Below are 21,532 nucleotides of genomic sequence, written 5' to 3' on the forward strand. Positions count from 1 at the left end.
TTCCACTTTTATTCAAATACAAATACAAATAATTTTGCTGCCTCAACAAATACAGATACAAATACAAATACTGGGCTCTCTGCTAGCATTAGCTGCCTCTCTTTCATGGATCCAGAATTAGTGACAGTAAATAACCACCCTGTGAAAACTAACAGCAAATTTTTGATTTAGTTTAGGACTGCAACTAATGATTATTTGTCATTAGCAATTAATCAATTAGTCAGTCTGGAAAATGTTAGAAAATAGTCAAAAATGTAAATTTTATAATTTCCCTAAGCCCAAGCTGCTGTATTCAGATGTCTTGTTTTGTTTTTGTTTTGACCAACAGTCCCTGAAGACAAAGAAAACCATTAAATCCTGACATTTGAGAGGCTGAAGCCAGAAAATGTTTTGCATTTTTGCTTAAAGGTCCAATAAAGGTGTCATAACCCGGCTCCTAGGCCATGACAAATATGGGAATGGACACAATGGATGGCAATAAAGTAAAGATATTTATATACAACAAAGTAAACAACTGAAGCAGTAATTTGCAAATATGGAGCGTGTCAGTCAGTAACATCAGTCATGTTAGTGTGGGTGTGTGAGTAATGAAGTGTAAGGTGTTGTGGAGTAAAAACAAAACCAGAATCAAACAAAACAAAAGGACTGCGGCTGCTGGCTGGTGAGAGAGAGCCCGAACAATGCTGGGAGTTGGCCTTTTATCCTTTATGGCAGCATTAGTGCTCCATATTCAGCTGGCTGCCACACCCACACTCTCCCAGGTATCTTTATAGACAAGAAATACATTACCACACCAGCATACTCTCAATACTCTTGAGACAGGTTAGGCCGTGGCCGTCACAACGATACCGAGCCGCACTGGATGTTAGCAAACAGCTATTTGCTATGTAAAGATGTAGTGGAGTAATGGAGACCTGAGCAGTGAATAAAGTTACACTCCTTCTGTGTGTGTTGTTATCCAAGCTTCTATGTTCTTTGTTTTGGTTGTCGCACCGGCTGCGTGTGCATGTTAGTGCATGTGAGTTCCTCCGTGCCCTCCTTGTCTATTTCCAAGATGGCGGTCGCATCATAAACTTTCTCAAATTACAACCAGACAGTGCATATGTTTCTAAAAACATTTAAGGCGAGTAATAGATAAGGCAGAATCTTGATCTATATTTCATCAGCACTGCCTAGTCAGACAGTTTGATCTGAGTTTCTTTTTTTGCCAGCTTTCTTGAGTAAACAACACACGCGTTTGTTTTGGTTTGAAATGCTGGTGCTATAGTGCGACATCTAGTGGCTGAATGTCGTGTATTGCAACTTTAAGAAATGAGTAAATCAATGAATCGATTATCATAGTGGCCAATTAATTTTCTTTTGATTGACTAATCCATTCATTGACTAATTGTTATAACTCTAATTTGAATCACAACACAGAGTTGTGTACAAAAAAACATAATATAAAGTACACAATGGTGATTAAAAAATGAAAATAGGGCTAAAAACAGGTAATAGTGTCGGCTCCCAGCTGATTCCAGAGTGTTCAAACTAGACTGTTGGATTTGAAGTGAATAATTATTATGAATAATTTTTGTGTCCACCCACACAGATATCACACCAATCAAATTACTAGGGATGTGTAAAGTGCCCAGTATTTGTATTTGTATCTGTATTTGTTGAGGCAGCAAAATTGTTTGTATTTGTATTTGAATAAATGTGGAAAGAGGCTTAAAAATCTTACAAAACCCTACAAAGGAGGTCGCAACACCGGGTCTCGAACTGGAGTCTCCCAGATCATAGACGACTACGCTGACTACTGAGATAAAACTTTACTCATCACCTCATTACAGACAGACCTCTACCTATTTATACACCCATAACACAGAGACAGCACAGCATGTTACATGTAGGAAAAAACTTCAAAGGCAATTATTGCTTTGCTCTTCTCATTTATTGTCTATTTTTTACGACCTAACTTGTGGAAAGGAGAAGGGGAACAACAGGTTGCGGAGAGTCCCGTGGGAGCACTTCTCTTGTGTCAGTGGCTCAGCAGCTCAGGGAGTGATGTCCAAATAAGGAAATGTGCGTCATGTAGCAGGTGGATGTGACTCCCCTTGTTGAGACCTGCTGATAGACGTCAAAGCGGAGCAGAGGAGAGACACTGAGATAGTGATGTAACTGTGTGCTGGTATTTGATTTTTTTTTCTTCCCGAAAACAAAAGTTTTTAAAATATTTGTATAAAACAAATATTCGTCAAAAAAAATGCTAATTGTGCTTTGCCGATTAATATTAATGTATATGTATTCGGGCACACCCCCTACAAATTACAGAACCAACATTGTCAGTCGGTACCAAATATTCAGACCACCATGGATTAACTAAAACTTTAATTTCTTCTTTTTCATAAATACAGTTGTAATCAAATAACAAAACAAACATCCAGGAGAAATATATTGATTTCTCTGATAACTAACTTTAATTTCAGTTTAACTTTAACTTAAGTTAAATAGAGTTTTTCAGCCTCATTTCACAACTTGAAATGATAAGTTCAATAAATGTCCTATTGTGACTGTAGTTTAAATTTGGGACAAATACTCTTAGTTTATTTAAGTTAAAAACAACCAGAGTTGACCAAAGTGCTTTACAATAAAATAACATAACATGGTGACAGCTTAAAAAGCAGTAGAGATAACATAACAACACTATCTCACACATACACACACACAAATAAATAAGTAAGAGGAACAGTTGGAAAACACAGAACAGTAAAAAGTGAAACATAAAATTTTAAGGACACTCAAAGGCCTGAGAAAACATCTGGGTCTTAAGTTTAGCCTTAAATGTGTCTACAGAGGGGGGACACACACTCGTCCTGACCCCTTAGCCTGGATCGAGGGAAAGCTGGTCTGGGGATTTCTGGGGTTGGGGTTAAAATAAAATTATCTTAATGTTCTTCCAGTGCTGTGAGACCCACCAAGGAGGCAGAAATCTAGTGCAGCAGAGAAAACATCTGCAGATAAAACTGAATCTAACTACACACTAACAGGAATAAAAAGGGAACATTAACCTGTTTTTTTTTTTTTTTTAAATGACCCTTAAACTACATAATAGGCGTTGTTATCTCTCTTTCGCAGTCTCGGTAGGCCGCGCTCCACCAGTCAAGCAGCCAGTGTCAGTTTCAGTGTTTGGGTGGAGCTGCAGATAATGTTCAAGTTTCAGTTTGATTTAGGCTTTAATAAGCTTATCAGTCCCAGCTGCATGTGGTCAGAGGAACTGCCATAAAAAACACTCCCTCTGTCTTTTCTTTACTAAAGGAGAACTTGTCATAGCAGAGCGAGCTGAAAGTGACACAAACAGATTAATTCATGCAACTATTTGGTACAGAACTTTCTGTTTTTACGCCTTCGTTTTGTACAGAGAAAGAACAAGACAAGATGTGAAAAGACAGAAAGAAACTTGTGTAACGTTCTGCAATAATAACATTTTACAAAACTAGTCCTGCTGGCATCCTGTAAAGTCTGCAGTGTTCATTTAAAGCCACAATATGAGCGTGTTGGACACAACAAACAACGTCCTCTCACCAGTACTGAAGCTAGTGTGTCCTGAGGGCGGCGCTAGAGGAAAGGTCACGGGGTCATCGAAATCTAAATGGGTCTTTCTCTGGGAAGCAGGAATGTGGTTGGGAAATGTTCTCAGTAAATGAATCAAAGAGTATATATTGTATGTGGCACCTTTTTTAAACCTGCAGTTCAAAGTCCTGCATAATAAAGCAATGAAAACATAAACCATGAAACAGTGTGAGATTAATACGTACAGAGTTTGAGTTAAAATACAAGACTGGAAATGTTGATAACTAAAAGAACAGATATTAAAACTGAATAAAATACAGAAAAACTATATAAACAAAAACAATAGATAAAGGCAGGGCAATGAGAAAGACTTGTTTAGCCTAGCACAACACAACGACTGGAAGCAAGGGGAAACTATGAGCCTTGCTTTATCAAACGAGAAAAAAATGCACCTGCAAGCTACAAAACTACCTGATTTACATGTTTCATCTTGTTAGTTAATAAGTTAGTCACCAATCCATCCTGTAGTCAGCTGAGTATTGTTGACAATGTAACATATGCCTCTTGCATGTTACATTAAATACATTAATTGTGCTTCAAATGGTCACTATGTCTAATAGCAACATCTTTTAGTATAGAATATAATTTTGTCAGTAATTTTACCTTCATTTAATAGTTGTAAGGTGGGGGAAAAAAATAGGATTATGTCATTATCTAAAGGAACATTATCACATTATGTGATAATATCGTCATAGCGTTCAGTTAGTATAAGCAGCTGAGTCCATCAGTCTCTTTTGTGTGCAATGTGTGAACAGTGTGTGTGTGTGTTTCTTTAAGGGGCTCAAACAGCAGAGCGTCTCAGTGTTTATTCTGCCTGTCAATGAGTAACCCTGCAGCAGGAGAAGCTTCGTACGTACAGTATTTGAACCTGAAGTCACAGCTGTTTGTACGTACATGGACACAGGTAGGCTTTCCTTTCACTTTATTTATACTTTGATCCGGTTCATAATCTGTAGTTAATAACCAGGCAGCAGTTATATCTTTGTTTACATTCCTGTCAGATCTAAACTGAAGTCTTTAAACACATGTGAAGGTTCAGTCTTGAGCTTCTGTCCTCCAGCTGCAGCTGCAGCTGCGTTTGTTACTGCAGTTATTCAACATGTAAATATTCAAATATTAACAATAATCTAATTTCATAATCTAAATAATCAGGATGACTGTGTTTGTTATTGTAAATATGACAAAACACCACAGAAATAAATAAATAATAATAAATAAGTACCAAAAAGTCATTATAAACAAAAAATATATAGTAGCCTATATATGGGAATATTATTACACAATTATATAACAATGTTTGAAATACTGTGATGTTCTTTATATTTTTAATATATTTAAAATTATGTATATTTTAAGATATTTAAACATTTGCACGGCAAGATTTGGCAAGATACTTTTATACCAAGTTTCATATCCTGTTGTCAGTTTATCAGCATAACTGTGTGATATTATTACTGTGTGTGATGACATAAAACATATTGATATACAGTACAACATATAAACAGCAGCAGTCTGTGTTCCCCTGAATTTATCACATGTGAAGCAAAATTTCTCATGTGAGAAATTCACATGATGTAAATATAACATACATGTGAAATGTGAATAAATAGTGTATGTATACTACTGTATAATATTGTCTCTCCTCGTGGTTTAAACAGGGATTTTAACATCAGACGTTTTCTGTAGCTTTGACTTCCTCATCTTAGTTGAGCTATTATGATGATTGATTATCGTTTGTACTATATGGAAGATTTATAGCGCCTAAATAAAAACAAATCAAACAAAGAATTAAGGGAAATACATTACACTTTGTTATATATTTTTTCTTTATTATCTATGCATTTATGATGTCATAACTGAAGGAAGAACATGTGTTTAATGACAAATATTTACGTTCCTGTCTTTAATAAGTGAATGATTTGTTTTTCCATTGTGACACAGAAAACAAAGTGACCACTGAGATGCCAAACTAAATAAAAGCACGCTTATCATTTTAACATTCATTTTTATTCAGGTAATTTAAATCTACTTTAGTAGACATTGTAAATAATTTGATGTGTCGCCTTCATATCGACACCTCGATCACATGATGAACATTACATGATGAAGACGTGATGTCAAAAGTTTATGAATCAACATTTTTGGAGCATCTGTTGTTTTTTTCTGATATCACATGTCTTCCAACTCTTCTATTGATGAAGGCACATGTGGGCATTTTACATGTTAAATATAATATTTCAAAACATGAAACATAGATTTCACATGTTCTTTGTTGGTGTGGGTAAACCTGTAGAAGAGTTTTGACAGAAACACTTGTTGTTCTTTGAAGAATTATTCAAGTAACTGATTAGTAATCAGAACTGTAATAAGATTAAATATCCATAACCAAACTAACAGAACTGTGTGTCTGTCAAACTGGCTCAGGAATGTGACGAGGAGGGAGTCCATGCAGGAGTTCGCTTAAAGCAAATGTTCATTCAAACTAAAACTTACACAAAACAATAAGATGTTTAGAACAAAACCGGAAGAAGATGATGGAGGGAGGATGTCAGCAGGAGGAAGGAAGAGAGAGACCACATGGACCAGTTTTTATAGCCTGAACCAGATCACACTGACGAGCCTCCACTGTCAGTCAATATCCAGCAGGCAGCGTCTGAAAATTTAAACTATAAGGACAAACTTTATAATAAACATAAATAATCAGACTCAGCTGGATTTAGGCTCAGCTGTGTTTTGAGTTAATGCTAAACTTAGCAATGCTAACACACTAACATAGCAAATAGTATACTAATGTAGCATGCTAGCATGTTAGCATAGCTAAATATTATAAACTTTGAGCATGAAAGTTGGAAATATTAGTTTAACAAAACAATCGCACCTCTGTGTCCACTTTCTAGCTTTTTCCTGAGCTTTCAGTGGCATCTCATGGTCACAAGAAGAAAGCAAAGATTAGAGGAAAGTCTAATTTTATGCAGCAGAAATGTAACCAACTGAAAATCTGTAACCAAATCGGCTACTTCCTCTAAATGTTTGATGCACTTTAGAGGAGTAGATTCATCCATCCTTCCATGTCTTAAAGGAGTAGTTCAACATTTTGGAAAATACGTTTGAGAGTTAGATGTTCAGATTGATAATATGATGATAATATCTACAGCCAACAGCTAGTTAGCTTAGCTTAGCTTAAGACTGGAAACAGGGGAACAGCTAACCTGACCTGATAACAGCTGCCTACCATCACCTCTAAAACCCACTGATTAACATGTTGTATCCCATTTGTTAAATCTGTGTAAAACCAAAGTGTAAAAACAACAGACCGCTTTTTCAGGTGGGACCAGTAAACCTCCAGGAGTCTCTACTGGTCGCCTGGCTTTGAATCATTAGCACAGTATGAAGCATACAAAGAATGTGTCTTGATGTTTGCCCTCACAAACGCAACACAGAAGAATAAAAATAGAACAAAAGTAATGTAATAATAAATAATGAAATAAAGTAAAATTAAAAATCTATTCACAGAATGGAATAATAATAGTTTTGAAATGGGATATAAAACTTGAAATGAAATATTGACTGTACAAAGGAAATATGGACAACAAAATTAAGTATATGAAACACATGAACATGTGCAATAAATAATTTAATTAAAGCTGCAAGCAGCGTTGGTCGGGACCTCGCACTCTGGCCCGTCGGGATCAGATCATTTTGCTTTTTAAAAATGAGGGATATTTCTTACAAGTGTGGTGTGCTTTTATTTTGAAAGTTTGATTGACATGTGTACTGTCAGGTGTGTAGAGACAATAAGTAACTGCAGCTGGACACAGAAAAATACTCATATATTTGAATAGAGAGTGTGAGTGAACCCACACCTTTTTGAACATTTACTGCTTCCACATAGTTTTAGATACAAACTTCATTTGAACTTTAAATGAGTCACGAGACTACAAATCTTGAATTTACATGTGTTTTCTATCTTTTATTGTTTTTGAGATATTAGAGTGTGAGTTTTAAAGTCTTTTCTTGCTCCTCCTGTGATTTTATAATGAGTGTGTATTGCAGAATGTTTCACAGCACTGAGGGAGTGACATCACCAGGAGCAGTTGGAGAGAAGGATTTTAGAGTACGCTTCTTATGAAATATCCTCATAAATCCCATGACTTTGGCCAAATCTTACATTAAAAATCATATTTTAGTAGGAAATGTCATGGGGAATCCATTGATACAGGTTTGAAAGTGGTCAGACGTCAGCAGCCTCTGTTTGACACAAAGTTCATGCCCATAGATTGCCTCCCCATTGGTTTACATTGTAAGGTACTGGCAAGGTAGTGGCACTGCAACTTTCAGGGCTTATAAAATCCAAACCGTTCAAGTTATTTCAAAGTTTTTAACAACTTTTTTTCAGCACAGCGTCATAAGTCACCTATTAAAGTTTGAAGCCGATACCATTAACACCCACGGAGGAGATAGCGTTTGTTCAAGGGCCAAAATTGGGGCAAAGTCCTATTTTGAAAGGCTGATTGTGGACTTCTTGTTGGATTTAGGTCAGGGTGTCAGTGTATGTTGTACTGTTTTACAGTAGTCCTCTGCCTTTTGGGCTCGGTCCCTAATGATGTAGCAGTGGAGGATGAATGCAATGCACAAAAAGTCTAGTTAGATGAAAATTATGAAAGCACAAGGATTGAATGAGATAAAGTGCAGTTAGGATCAAAGCTTGTCGCTAACGTGACTGTTGCTGCGTTTCTTATCCTATTAAACTAATATCCTGACAGTAAGAATCAGTTAACTGTCACGTTTGTTGTCACTGTGATGACCTTCAGCTGTGTGTTTGTTCTGATGGTTTTGTGTTTTTCTGACAGTGACGATGGTTAAACTGCTTCGGTCTTCGCTCAGCTGGAACTGAAAGAACGAGGTAAACATCTGAAAGCAGAAACATACAGAGCACATGTTTCTTTACTTTTCATTCTTATTTTACTTTTTCATGACTTTAAAGCGTTTGCACACATTGTGGGGTGTTGACACATAAATACAACCTTGTGTTTAGTCTGTTTCTCCCTCTAATGTCAAAAAAATATAAATTTTTCTGTGTTTTTTGGCATCTGAGGAAAAGCTCAAAAGGTGAACTTTCACTGTGACAGATGTGAATATTCTCTAAAAATGATCCTGTATCAGTGTGGCTGTGTTATCATAAGAGAGTATCAGTCCTCCTGCAGGTAGAATACAGGCTCTGACCTTTGACCTCAAGCCTATAATTAGTCATTTGAAATTTATTTACATGTTACACTCATCTGGGCTCCATATAAACCACTAAAATGCAAACATAGTCTTCAAAACATACTCAGTCTTTGTGTCAATGTTGTATTCTGTTGTGTTGCTGTAAATAATTAAACTTAAGTACTTGAGCACTAAAAGCTGTTTACTGTTAAAATATTGTCCTTTACAACATCCCGCAGCCCCTCCTCCTCCTCCTCTTCAGTTTGGATTTGCATGTTCACAGAAACTGAAACCCAAACAGCCTGCAGCAGATTTTACTGCTTGTTGTTTGTGTAAAGCTGAACTGCAGCTGTAAACATCAGGACAGCTGTTAGAGATCACGTCTGTAATCACAGATGTGCAGCGATACAGTGAAGATAGTTAGAGTGAGTTTTAAATGATTATGATCCTCATTAAAACATGTTGGATGCTGTTGAGATTCCAGGTTTCATTTACAAATCACAAAACAGCAGATAATACTACTATACTCCACCAAATAGTGATTTTTCCCTCTAAACTTCTCACATGCTTTCATTTCAATAAATGTTCAAATGATCCAATATTTCAGCAAAAATCAAAGATTAGAGAAAAAGTCCAAAAACTGAAAACAGATTTGTGTATCAGAACTTTGTTTTTTCTTCTTTCCTCTCCCATTAATCATCTCACCACCCCTCAGATTTATCTGCTGACCCTTTGGAGGGGCCCGACCCCTAGGTTGGGAACCACTGGACTAAACTAGCTAACTGTATATAAAGTAGTGTAAACTAGCTCCACCTCCAGCAGCTACAACAGTAACATGCTGCTCTAACACTGATGCTTCACTATTAATAATCTAATGATGTCATATATAATAATATATCAGTCAGAGGGACCAAACCACTACTTTTACTGCAATACTTTAACTACATCAAGCTCATAATACTTATGTACTTTTACTGCAATACTTTAACTACATCAAGCTCATAATACTTATGTACTTTTACTGCAATACTTTAACTACATCAAGCTCATAATACTTATGTACTTTTACTGCAATACTTTAACTACATCAAGCTCATAACACTTATGTACTTTTACTGCAATACTTTAACTACATCAAGCTCATCAAGCTATGTACTGGCATTAGTATGCTAACATGCTAATGTTAAGAAGCTATACTATTTACAGTGCTCACCATCTTAGTTTAGCATGCTAACATGCTAATGTTAAGAAGCTATACTATTTACAGTGCTCACCATCTTAGTTTAGCATGCTAACATTGTCTAACTAGCAATAAACAAAGTACAGCTGAGGCTGTGTTATGATTTCCTCCATCAAGGAATATTTTATGGTTTGACATATATCCAGGTAGCTAACTGTGTGGATGAAGATGCTGGTTTGTCGGCTCACCACCGTTCAGACTGAAACATCTGAGGCTGCAGATAAAGACTGCAATAATATTTTAACAGGCTGATTCTTCTGTTACTGAATTACTAGAACTACCCGAGGGACGTACACACTCTCTTTCAACATGTTGTCTATTCACAAGTATAAAAGCTTTGATCAATCCAGAGATTGCACACAAATTCAATCTTAAATGAGCTGAATGCAAACAAGCTGCTCAGACTTTGTAGAGTGCAGTTTCTTCTCGGTTGAGGAAGTCGACCACGCCATCGGTAAATGTAAATTGTCTCACATTCCTCAGACAGAGGTCGATCTTTATATGACTCACTTCCTGTGCTCTCTGTACACCTTAACACCTCCCCGTCTCTCTCTCTCTCTCTCTCTCTCTCCCTCAGTGATCATGGCTGCAGTCGGAGCAGAGGTCACAGACTTCTGGTTCCAGTCATCAGGAGTCATCAGTTTCTTCATCCTCCTCCTCCTCCTCTCCATCTTCCTCACAGCTCTCTGCAGCGAGTGCAGCAGGTCGGTTCTGTTCGGCTCCAGACTTGAACCCCAAAGTTTAAAGTAGAAGTCTGCTGATGTTCTGTATTATATTCAGTATTAACAGTAGATTTCAGTGAGTGACGTCAGCTGCACATCTTCCTTTATTATCACGAACACAAATGTTATAATTTATTTTTCTTCCAACTTTTTAGCTAAAGTTTTTTGCAGCATTCAGATCTGTTGAGCTTGTATCTTCTGCTTTGAGTGTGAATCTGTTACAGTGTTTGGACAAACAGCAGGAGGATCATCATGTAGTTTAACAGCTGCTGTGTTGTTGTTCAGGTTTTGTGAATAAAGTCGAACTGATTTTGTATTTTTTGTCTCGTTCGCAGACGTTCGTTTCAGCTGCAGGATCAGGAGCAGAGGAATCCTTCAGCTCTCATCAAAGTGGTAAGAGATGATCTTTACTGATTTATATATTCAAGTGTTCAGAGAAGAGAAAACGTCTTTAACATCATGTTGATTGACAGGTGAAGCTGGAGGAGGTGGCGAGGGAGAATCCTATGATCAGTGAGATCCAGAATGATGAGAAAGGTGAGTCAAAGTTTCTTGTATTTACTGAAAACAATCAGTTTTCGTCTCCTTCTGCACCTGGACTGGAAACTGATCATCTCTGCGGTTTTCAGGAGTTTCATCAAAGTCTCAAAACCCTGAAGTGTGAAAATATTTGTTCCTCAAGTTTCTCATGTGAACCAGAAACAAGAAAACTTTCAGCTTGAAACAAGAAACCGTTTCTGAAAAAAGAAACTCAACACATTTAATGCTCGAGTAAAACCTGTTGACCTACGTGACCTTCGTTCACACTCAGTTTGACTCACAAGCAGTAAATTTATTCCAGTAAGCAGTTTCCATGTTCTTCAGTATTTCCATTTTATTCTACATTATACTTGTATTTCACTATGTTGTACCTCTCACTCCACTACATATCTTTACTTTCTACTTTCCAGATAAATATCTTGTACATGAAACATATGATCAGTAGAGTCAAGTAATTGATAAGTCAATTAACTGGCAACCATTTTGATAATTCTTTGATCATTTCAGTCAATTTTCAAGCAAAAATGCCAGAAACTTGATGGTTCCAGCTTCTTTCTGTCATGACAGTTATTTGAATTTCTTAACATTTTAGACTTTTAATCAGACAAAATAAGCAAATCAAAGACATTGACGAAATAAAACACATCACACTCAACCAAAAGACATGAAGGAGTCAGAGTCCAAAGTACAAAAAGGGGTTGACACGCCCATATTAATGACATATTTCCTTTTCCAATATGGACAATTTAAACAAAATAAAAAAGAAAATATCTAATTAATTTGGGTGTGTAAACCTCTAAACCTTTTCTACACTAAAAACTCATCATAAATATCTAACGTGTATCTTCTTGTATTCTAAACATAACACCGGTGTCGTCTACCCATAACATACTTTACAAAATACACAGAAACTGTTGTAATTACAAACATATATATAACGTGATTACAACATTTACCAAATACAAATATATAAATGTATATAACGAGAGGAATCATCCATACAAAGTATCATGTTTCATTTTTATTTAACTTTATTCTGAGTTGTGTTGCTGTCTCACAAACCCGTCACACACTCAGAGGTTTGTTTGTTTGTTTGTTTTTACTAAAGACCACAGATAACAACACAAAAACAGGTTGAGTTGTGTTTTTCTGTCAACAGTCAACAGCTGCGACTCCACGATTCTGTTTCATGGACGCCGAATATAACGTTCATGAAAAATGATGAGATTTTTTTAAAATGTCACATCAGACATTCTGCAGGGAACCTGATGATCCTTTATTTCCTCTCTCTCTGTTGTGTGTTTGTGTGTTCAGAGTTTGATCGTGATGAAGGAAACTCGTTCACTCCCTGGAGAAGCCACTTGGGGGCGCCACAGCACCAAGGTGAGTCTGTCTGATCAGTCAGAGACACCTGACTGCGTCTGACTGCAAGAGAAACTCCTCATCTCAGTAATGTAGCTGAACAAAACCCTGAAAAGACACAAAATATGTCAGAAAACTGTTTCATCTTCTTCTGAGAAATCAGTCATTATAACATATAATATAATATGTACATGCACGACATTAATGTTGGGGATTAGGGAATACATGATGTCAGTAATGGTCCTCACAGGTATGGACGTGTGTGTGTGTGTGTGTGTGTGTGTGTGTGTGTCCTCAGATCAGACCAATGGCAGCGTAGCAGTGAAGACAGGAAGTGATCGGGACGCTGTTGACGGTAATTATTTAAGAATTTACTAATTTTACTTTCTGGGTTTTTTTTAAATAGTTTTTAATCAGAACATTAACCCTTTCATGCCTGAATTATTAAATCACAGATTTAAAAAAAAATGTTATTGTTTATTTTTACACTTAAACAAGTAAAAAATCATGTAAGTAACTTTTTTTTTTTAATATATTGTATTTTGACATGTGTCCACTGTAGTAGACACCATGCAGCAACAGAGTAAAAAGTGATTTATGGAAATCAATATAGGCTATATATATATGTGTGTGTGTGTGCGTGTGTGTGTGTGTATGTGTGTGTGTGTTTATATATATATTATTTTATTACTAAGAGTAAATGGTATGAATACACATAGAAACATAAGATAACAACAACGATAGAGACGATATTTGGAAAACATGTCAATAGACAGAATGAACCGTTTGTTGCATGACGTCCACTGGAGCAGACGGATGTATTAGATGTATTTTCAGTCACAGAATATAACATACAAGGAAAATATTATTAAAAACTTGATAAAAGTATTTCAACTAAACACATATTTAGTTGAAAAATATACTTTTCACCTGTTTTTTTCTCTGAGAATAAAAGTATTTAACAGATATTCCTGAGCTACTTGGTGCATTTCCTCCATTTTGAATTTATGATTCAATATCACAAAATCACAGAGAGTCAAAAATGATATTGGGGGTTCAACACATGATACAACTTAAATGGTTCAAGATGGCTTCCAAATATCTGTGCACTGTAGTGGACACCATGCATGAAAGGGTTAAATCAGATCTGGAACTGAATTACTACATTTCCCATGATGCCTCAATGCCACTGCTCTGTGTGTGTGTGTGTGTGTGTGTGTGTTCAGGGTCAAATCCTGAGGCGGAGAAGTCCGTCACGTTCACTCCGTGGAGAAGCCACCTGAGGGAGCCACAGAACACAGGTCTGGTTTTATGTTTCCACTGAAATCGTTGCCGATGAGAAACGAATTCTGGAGAAAAATGAGTAAAAAAAGAAATGAAAAGGAGGAAGGAGCAGCTGGAGGAGGGCGGTGATGGTAAAAGAAAGAAAAGACAGAAAGGATGAAGGGAAGAAGCCATGAAAGAGGAAGATGAGATGAAAGAGAGGAAGGAAAGAAATAAGAAACGAACATCAGGGCTGCAACTAACGATTATTTTGATTATCTTCATCTTTAATCAACAGTTAAAAACTTAAAGCTTTAAATGTTATTAGTTACTGAAAGTGATTGATTTTTAAACCTAAATGTAATATTATACTGTACTCTGCATTTTCTGTATGAATGATGCTGAACAAATAATGAATCATTTAGACAATGACATGTTAAATAATGACACTCAGAGGCCACAGTGACGTCTTGTTTTATCCAAAAGATATTCAGTTTATTGTCATAAATGATGAAGAGAAAACAGACGTTTTAACGCCTGCAGTCTGCTCTATATTTACTGTGTTACCTACTTCCTGTCCTCAGCTTTATAAAGTACTACTATCAGTACATGCAGTACTGATACACTGTTAAACCTGATGAATTGATAACAATCACGCTGTTCTTTATGGGTCATAATCTAAACCCAACGTTCCATATTTTGAGAACCAAAGAACGAACAAAGCTCTGATTTCTGGTTCTGATGGTTCCTGCAACAGCTGCTCTTCAGTAGAGCAGGTGGAAACACACAAAAAACTAAATCCAGGAAGTCTTGCTGAATATTTGTCCTAAAGTGGTGCAGACAACCATGAAATAAAACACTGAGGCCCTCTGTCTTCAGGTGAAATGATAGAATAAATTTATTCTTTGAATCAACTCTAAATCTTTATCAGAAACTGGAAACGTGATCAAAAAAGTTGCAGATGAATTTTCTTCCAATCGACTAATCGATTAATCATTGCATCTCTTTTGCATTTTTGTGCCTTCAGATGCAGCATCTTGTTTTCATCAAGTACTTTTGACACAATAAACATGAAATTTAACAGAGAATTAAACTGTAAATGATAATAATGATGATCATAAAATGAATTGAACAGCACAAAACAATCAATAAAACATCTATAAAAACACACAGAAGCAAACAGGGCTCCCAAAATCCCAAACCACCACTAAACCACCACCAAACCACCACCAAACCACCACTAAACCACCACTAAACCACCACCAAACCACCACCAAACCACCACCAAACCACCACTAAACCACCACTAAACCACCACCAAACCACCACTAAACCACCACCAAACCACCACTAAACCACCACTAAACCACCACCAAACCACCACCAAACCACCACCAAACCACCACCAAACCACCACTAAACCACCACCAAACCACCACCAAACCACCACCAAACCACCACCAAACCACCACTAAACCACCACCAAACCACCACCAAACCACCACCAAACCACCACCAAACCACCACCAAACCACCACTAAACCACCACCAAACCACCACCAAACCACCACTAAACCACCACCAAACCACCACCAAACCACCACTAAACCACCACCAAACCACCACCAAACCACCACCAAACCACCACCAAACCACCACTAAACCACCACCAAACCACCACCAAACCACCACCAAACCACCACTAAACCACCACTAAACCACCACCAAACCACCACTAAACCACCAATGTGAGTTTATTTGTAACTGTAATACATTAAAACATGCATAAAATATTAAAATGATCATTTTACCATATAGAAACCTTTTAAAAAGAAATATGAAGTTAAAAACAGAGACATAAAGCAGGATAGATGCACTTAAGGTTCAGTTAAAGGCGAGAAATAAAATAACTAAATAAACTGATGTCATAATAATAAACTGAAAGAGATTTTCTCTCATTTTCAATAATTGATCAAAATATTCTTGTTTGTGTCTCTCAGATCTGAACAGCTTCACCCTTCCCGACTCCGCCCACATTTACCACACCGTTGGAGGACGCCGGAGCAGCGGCGACGTGTTATCGCAGCCGACCGATGACGAGCCGGGGGACGAGAGCGGCGCGGCAGATCTGAGCAACCGCGACAGGAATTCGGTGTACGCGAAAGTCAGCAAGAGGGTGAGAACGACCTCGCCGCCTGTCCTCACACCTGAGGTACAGGTGGAGGAGGAGGAGGAGGAGGAGGAGGAGTCTTCACCCCCACTGCCCGACAGGAAGTCAGCGCTGGAAGGATGATGATGATGATGATGAAGGACTAAAGGACAAATCATGAAAGACTGAAGATGAAGGACAAGCAACAAAGAATGAAAAAGGATAAAGGAGGAAAGAAGGATGAAGCATGAAAGTGTAAAACAAATGATGAAGGATGAAGGATTTAACGTCTGCAGGATGAAGACAAATTACAAAATAGGAAAGACAAAAGAAGAGACAAGGATAAAGGATGAAACATGAAATAAAAGATGAAGAAGGAAAAGAAATGAAAATGAAAGACATGGATGTGCAGATAGAGGATGAAAGACAGAAACAATATAAAATAAGTTTGTGCTTTAAAAACGTGCGACAAACAGTCAGTTTATCTTGCTGTAATCATTCCTCCTGTTCATACTGACCATCAGAAGATCCTTCATAATGACCTTACAATGGAAGTGATGGAGGACAAAATGAAGCTAATATGAAGCTTCAGCGTCCAAATGAGTCAAATCAAGTAGATATCTTTCAACGTTACAGTCTTTTTAGTGCCAAAGTTCCTCTTTTTGTTACTATACTTCCACCTGCAGTTCAACAGGGAAACACTGTCCGAGGAAACACAAAGAGGGAATTTGATGCTAAAAAAGACTGTAAATGTGTCAGATATCCACTTGATATGACTAACTCAGACTGATGAAGCTGAATAGAAGCTTCACACAGACTTTTAAATGACTGTGTGGACAAACTGTGGATTTTGGCCTCCATCACTTCCATTGAAAACACATTTGAAGGATCTTTTAATATCCAGTATGAACAGGAGGAATGATTACAGCGAGGAAAACCTCTTTCACTGTTCACATGGACACCCGACTGCTGTTTAAAGGGCTACTACAGAAGTTTACTGTCAGATTTTCCTCCCGTAACACTCAGAGACTCAAAATACAGATTTTAAATTAAAATAAAGTTAAAATCTGAGCAGCAGAGGTGAAGATATCTTGACCTTTAGTCTCTTTAGTTTGGGCCGAACACCAGAAACACTAAATCCTACATTTCCCATAATGCACCTGTGTTTCATCAGAGCCTCCCTGCTGACATCACTATGACATCATCAGGGTTATTTTTACTTTACACACCTGTTTTGAAGTGTAAAACATGTGGAGTGCTCCTTTAAAGAGCGACAGGGTGATTTTTTTATTTATATTGTCAATCACTGCTGATCAGTTTCCAATTATCCATCAGCTTTTAGATTGATTTCCTTCGATCCAATCAGACACTGATTTCACTTCATTCCTATAAAAAAAAACAAGTTGCAGAGCCGTGAAACATCCTGCAGGGAGATAATCCAGAATGTCCCGATTTGTCCTCTAACGTCTGATGAATGTAGACTTCAGTACATGTTTACAGACAAAATGTTTCACTGAGCTCAGTTTGATGCGTTAAAACCTCGGATGTGTTTTATATCTGCAACGTCTGAGGAGCAGGACTGTGTTTATATTTTGTATGTTTGTTCTTTCGCTGTCATCATGTTATTGCTCTTGTTTGTTATGTTGCTTTCGGTGCATGACACTTGACTTTACTTACATGATATAAAAGCACACATGAAAAAAGATCATAAAATCATAAGGACTCATCCTCTGAGAGCAGATCGACGCTGCGGAGATGTCGTCTGAAAATTAAAAGAATTGAGATTCTACTTTGTGTGTAGATACTGTTTTTTTACTTTTCTGTCCTAAATTTAAACCATTTTGTCTTTTTTAAAGAGGCGGACGTGTTTCACCATCTGCTGCTGACAGGAAATCATATTGTCTGAAAGTGCATCATTGTACGTCAGCAGGCCGGCGGTCGGATAAAGTTTCATCATTTAGAAATTTTCTGTTTCACAGTGAGTTCAGATAATATTGCACTGTCATGATGATGTCTGTGTTTGTGTGTGTGTGTGTGTGTGTGTGTGTGTGTATATGTGTGTGTGTGTGTGTGTGTGTGTGTGTGTGTCACAGGCCACTTTCAGGGACAAGTTTTAGACTAAAGACCAGTTAATTAGGGACAAAAACTGTTGTCCCCACCTGGTGAACAGCTGATTTTTAGGTCAGTGGTTATGATTAGAGTAAAATGAATGTAAGTCTGTGCAGTGTCCCCAAAAGTGACCTAGAATAACGTGTGTGTGTGTGTGTGTGTTGCAACACCCTGCAGTGACTCACTGAGTCACAATTTGGTGGAAGAATGAGACTTAAAAAAACCCTCATCAGTGAAGCACGTTCACCACGTCGACCAGCTGACTGTTAGAAAGTTTAAATTCCACGTTCATTATTCATTAATAATAATCATTTGTGCTTCTCTTTGATTATTAAAAGACTAAAACATCCTACATACCGTCGATCACTTTATTATTTCAGTCAAGTCCTTTTTTATTTGTAAAGACTAATACACACAAAATCAGAAATGAGCCTCTGGAGGTTCTATAATTTGTACAGAAACATCCTCTGTTCTTAGAGGAGCAGCGGAGGAGGATCCCTCTCCCAGGACGGACTGACAGGAAATACATGTTACGTGTGCAGAATGGACCAAGAAACAAAAATAACAGAAATGCAGCACAGACAAACATGATGATAGAATTATAGATGGATTTATAACGTGTATGAAGAATGTGTGATGAAGAGGAGCAGGCAGGACCTGAGCCACATGACCTCCGTCACTCCTCCGTCCTCTCTGATGGAGAGGCTCAGTGAATGTGTTCATATATCAGTATCCTGCTGTCTATGTCTCCTGGTTACATTTAGCTCATGTAAAGACCTTTCAGAAACCTGGATATACTACCTGAGAACTCTTCTAGGCCTGTAAAGACCTGGTCCAGGTTTGCCAAACAGTCTTTACTGGAACAGAACATCGAGATGCTGAGAAACCAAGACGCATGATGATCAGAAACCTGTAGACTGTTGGAGTCGTGAGATGAGTAATCAGGCTTCTCATGTTAAACGCAATTCCCAGAATATGATCAAGACCAAGATACTATCGTGCACGTAAACGCACTCACTGACGTGTTTCTAAAGGATCAGTCTGGTGATTTTGGATCCAAACCAACAATGAACTGATCTACTAACCAGTATCGTGTTTGTATCAAAGCTGATATATCTGATTAAAAACAGGTCAGTGAGTCACAGCGCTGCACTGGGTCACATGTTCCTTCATCATGAAGAGTTTGGTCTCGTTAGTTTGTTTAGAAACGGCTCCAACAGCATCACATTTTCAGTCTCTGGAGAGTAGTTCTGTGTAAGACAGACGCTACTGAGCATGTGTTGAGGCTCTGCTAGCTTGTGTTGACTTTGTAATAAACTTTGAGGGTAAGAGTCTGTCGATTGTTTATTGTAAACAGAACCACCTTCCCACACACGCTAAGTGGCCTCTTCCTGACACAGAACCACTCTCCGGAGACTGATAACATGATTGCTCTAATTAGTCTTAGTGAATGCGGACGTTATAACGAGGAGAAGTCTGAACTGAACGGGGAGACTGTGAGTTAATCACTGAGTCCACAGACGATCACAGTCGCATACAGACATACCTGCTGACGTGATGTCATCATCAGCTGATTAAAGTGAGACGTGAGCTCTGAATGCATCCTGAGTGATGTGATCACACGGGGAGGAATTCATCTAAAACACAACAAAAACAGATTTATTTGCTGTGTCTCAGTTCCAGACTAACAGTGGAGGAAGTATTCAGATCATTTACCGTAGTAAAAGTACCAATACAGCAAAGTAAAAATACTCCAATACAAGTAAAACTGTAGAAAAATCCTTCTACAGTAAAAGTACATAAGTATTATGAGCTTGATGTAGTTAAAGTATTGCAGTAAAAGTACATAAGTATTATGAGCTTGATGTAGTTAAAGTATTGCAGTAAAAGTACATAAGTATTATGAGCTTGATGTAGTTAAAGTATTGCAGTAAAAGTACATAAGTATTATGAGCTTGATGTAGTTAAAGTATTGCAGTAAAAGTACATAAGTATTATGAGCTTGATGTAGTTAAAGTATTGCAGTAAAAGTACATAAGTATTATGAGCTTGATGTAGTTAAAGTATTGCAGTAAAAGTACATAAGTATTATGAGCTTGATGTAGTTAAAGTATTGCAGTAAAAGTACATAAGTATTATGAGCTTGATGTAGTTAAAGTATTGCAGTAAAAGTACATAAGTATTATGAGCTTGATGTAGTTAAAGTATTGCAGTAAAAGTAGTGGTTTGGTCCCTCTGACTGATATATTATTATATATGACATCATTAGATTATTAATAGTGAAACATCAGTGTTAGAGCAGCATGTTACTGTTGTAGCTGCTGGAGGTGGAGCTAGTTTACACTACTTTATATACAGTTAGCTAGTTTAGTCCAATGGTTCCCAACCTAGGGGTCGGGCCCCTCCAAAGGGTCAGCAGATAAATCTGAGGGGTGGTGAGATGATTAATGGGAGAGGAAAGAAGAAAAAACAAAGTTCTGATACACAAATCTGTTTTCAGTTTTTGGACTTTTTCTCTAATCTTTGATTTTTGCTGAAATATTGGATCATTTGAACATTTATTGAAATGAAAGCATGTGAGAAGTTTAGAGGGAAAAATCACTATTTGGTGGAGCTGTTAACAACTCATAGACATGTGAAATGTGACCCCGACTACACACTGCTTTTTGTAAGACGTCAAAAGACAAAAAGGTTGGAAACCACTGGTTTCATCTTTAACGATGTGTTGTATTTTAAAAGCTTGTTATATTATCCATTGTGTCAAATCTTCATCTGAAAAGTAACTAAAGCTGTCAAATAAATGTAGTGGAGTAGAAAGTACAATATTTCCCTCTGACATGTAGAAAGTAGCATCACATGGAAATACTCAAGTAAAGTACAAGTACCTCAACATTGTACTTAAGTACAGTACTTGAGTAAATGTACTTAGTTACTTTCCTCCACTGCAGACTAATAAGCAGGTTTTGAATATTTTCCAGTGTAGTGAATCATAACTCAAAATAAAGTGTAAATACTTCAAAACGACTGATTTTTTTAATGTGTTGTAGGTGGAAAACAATGTAAATAAATAAATAAAATCCCACACACACCTGTCACAAACACTTTATGATGTGCAAGAACTTTGTTGAAACTGTAACCTGGAAATATTAAAACAAATTGTAGATATTGATATTTGTCCAATCAGGTTCTGCTTCCTTTAAAGTGTTATCTGGCTTAAACTATCTCGAATGGCAAACTTGGTTTGGTTTTCCGTGTTATTATTAACCGCCAAGTCGGAGATGTCTGAGCTTTGAGGAATAATATGAGTTTCCCTGCTGTAATTACAACGTG

General features: G+C 37.2%; 2 protein-coding genes across 3 annotated transcripts in view; one reads left to right on the forward strand and one right to left on the reverse strand.

Moving 5' to 3' along the window:
- The window catches only part of LOC122986896 (NLR family CARD domain-containing protein 3-like), a 1,497,050-nt gene that overhangs the window by 413,915 nt on the left and 1,061,603 nt on the right, over positions 1-21,532 (reverse strand). The gene's annotated exons all lie outside the window — the stretch shown is intronic.
- Positions 4,364-16,650, forward strand: si:ch73-204p21.2. Of its 2 annotated transcripts, XM_044359260.1 has the most exons (9): positions 4,364-4,516; positions 8,463-8,515; positions 10,635-10,761; positions 11,115-11,172; positions 11,253-11,316; positions 12,634-12,702; positions 12,980-13,036; positions 13,908-13,982; positions 15,945-16,650. In XM_044359260.1, exons 3-9 carry the CDS (start codon positions 10,640-10,642, stop codon positions 16,235-16,237), a joined length of 738 nt encoding a protein of 245 aa, XP_044215195.1. In that variant the 5' UTR covers positions 4,364-4,516; positions 8,463-8,515; positions 10,635-10,639; the 3' UTR covers positions 16,238-16,650. The 2 variants fall into 2 exon arrangements, with proteins under 2 accessions (XP_044215195.1, XP_044215186.1); XM_044359251.1 differs by lacking the exons at positions 4,364-4,516; positions 8,463-8,515 and adding an exon at positions 9,996-10,511.

Source organism: Thunnus albacares, chromosome 1, assembly GCF_914725855.1.
Source record: "Thunnus albacares chromosome 1, fThuAlb1.1, whole genome shotgun sequence".
NCBI lineage: Eukaryota > Metazoa > Chordata > Actinopteri > Scombriformes > Scombridae > Thunnus > Thunnus albacares.

What these genes read in the sequence shown, in the direction of transcription:
- si:ch73-204p21.2 (XM_044359251.1), top strand. Translation starts at nt 10,442, where the DNA reads ATGCAAACAAGCTGCTCAGACTTTGTAGAGTGCAGTTTCTTCTCGGTT. An exon ending in GATCCAGAATGATGAGAAAG is followed by an intron (nt 11,317 to 12,633) that starts GTGAGTCAAAGT and finishes TTGTGTGTTCAG; the next exon opens with AGTTTGATCGTGATGAAGGA. An exon ending in GAGGGAGCCACAGAACACAG is followed by an intron (nt 13,983 to 15,944) that starts GTCTGGTTTTAT and finishes TGTGTCTCTCAG; the next exon opens with ATCTGAACAGCTTCACCCTT.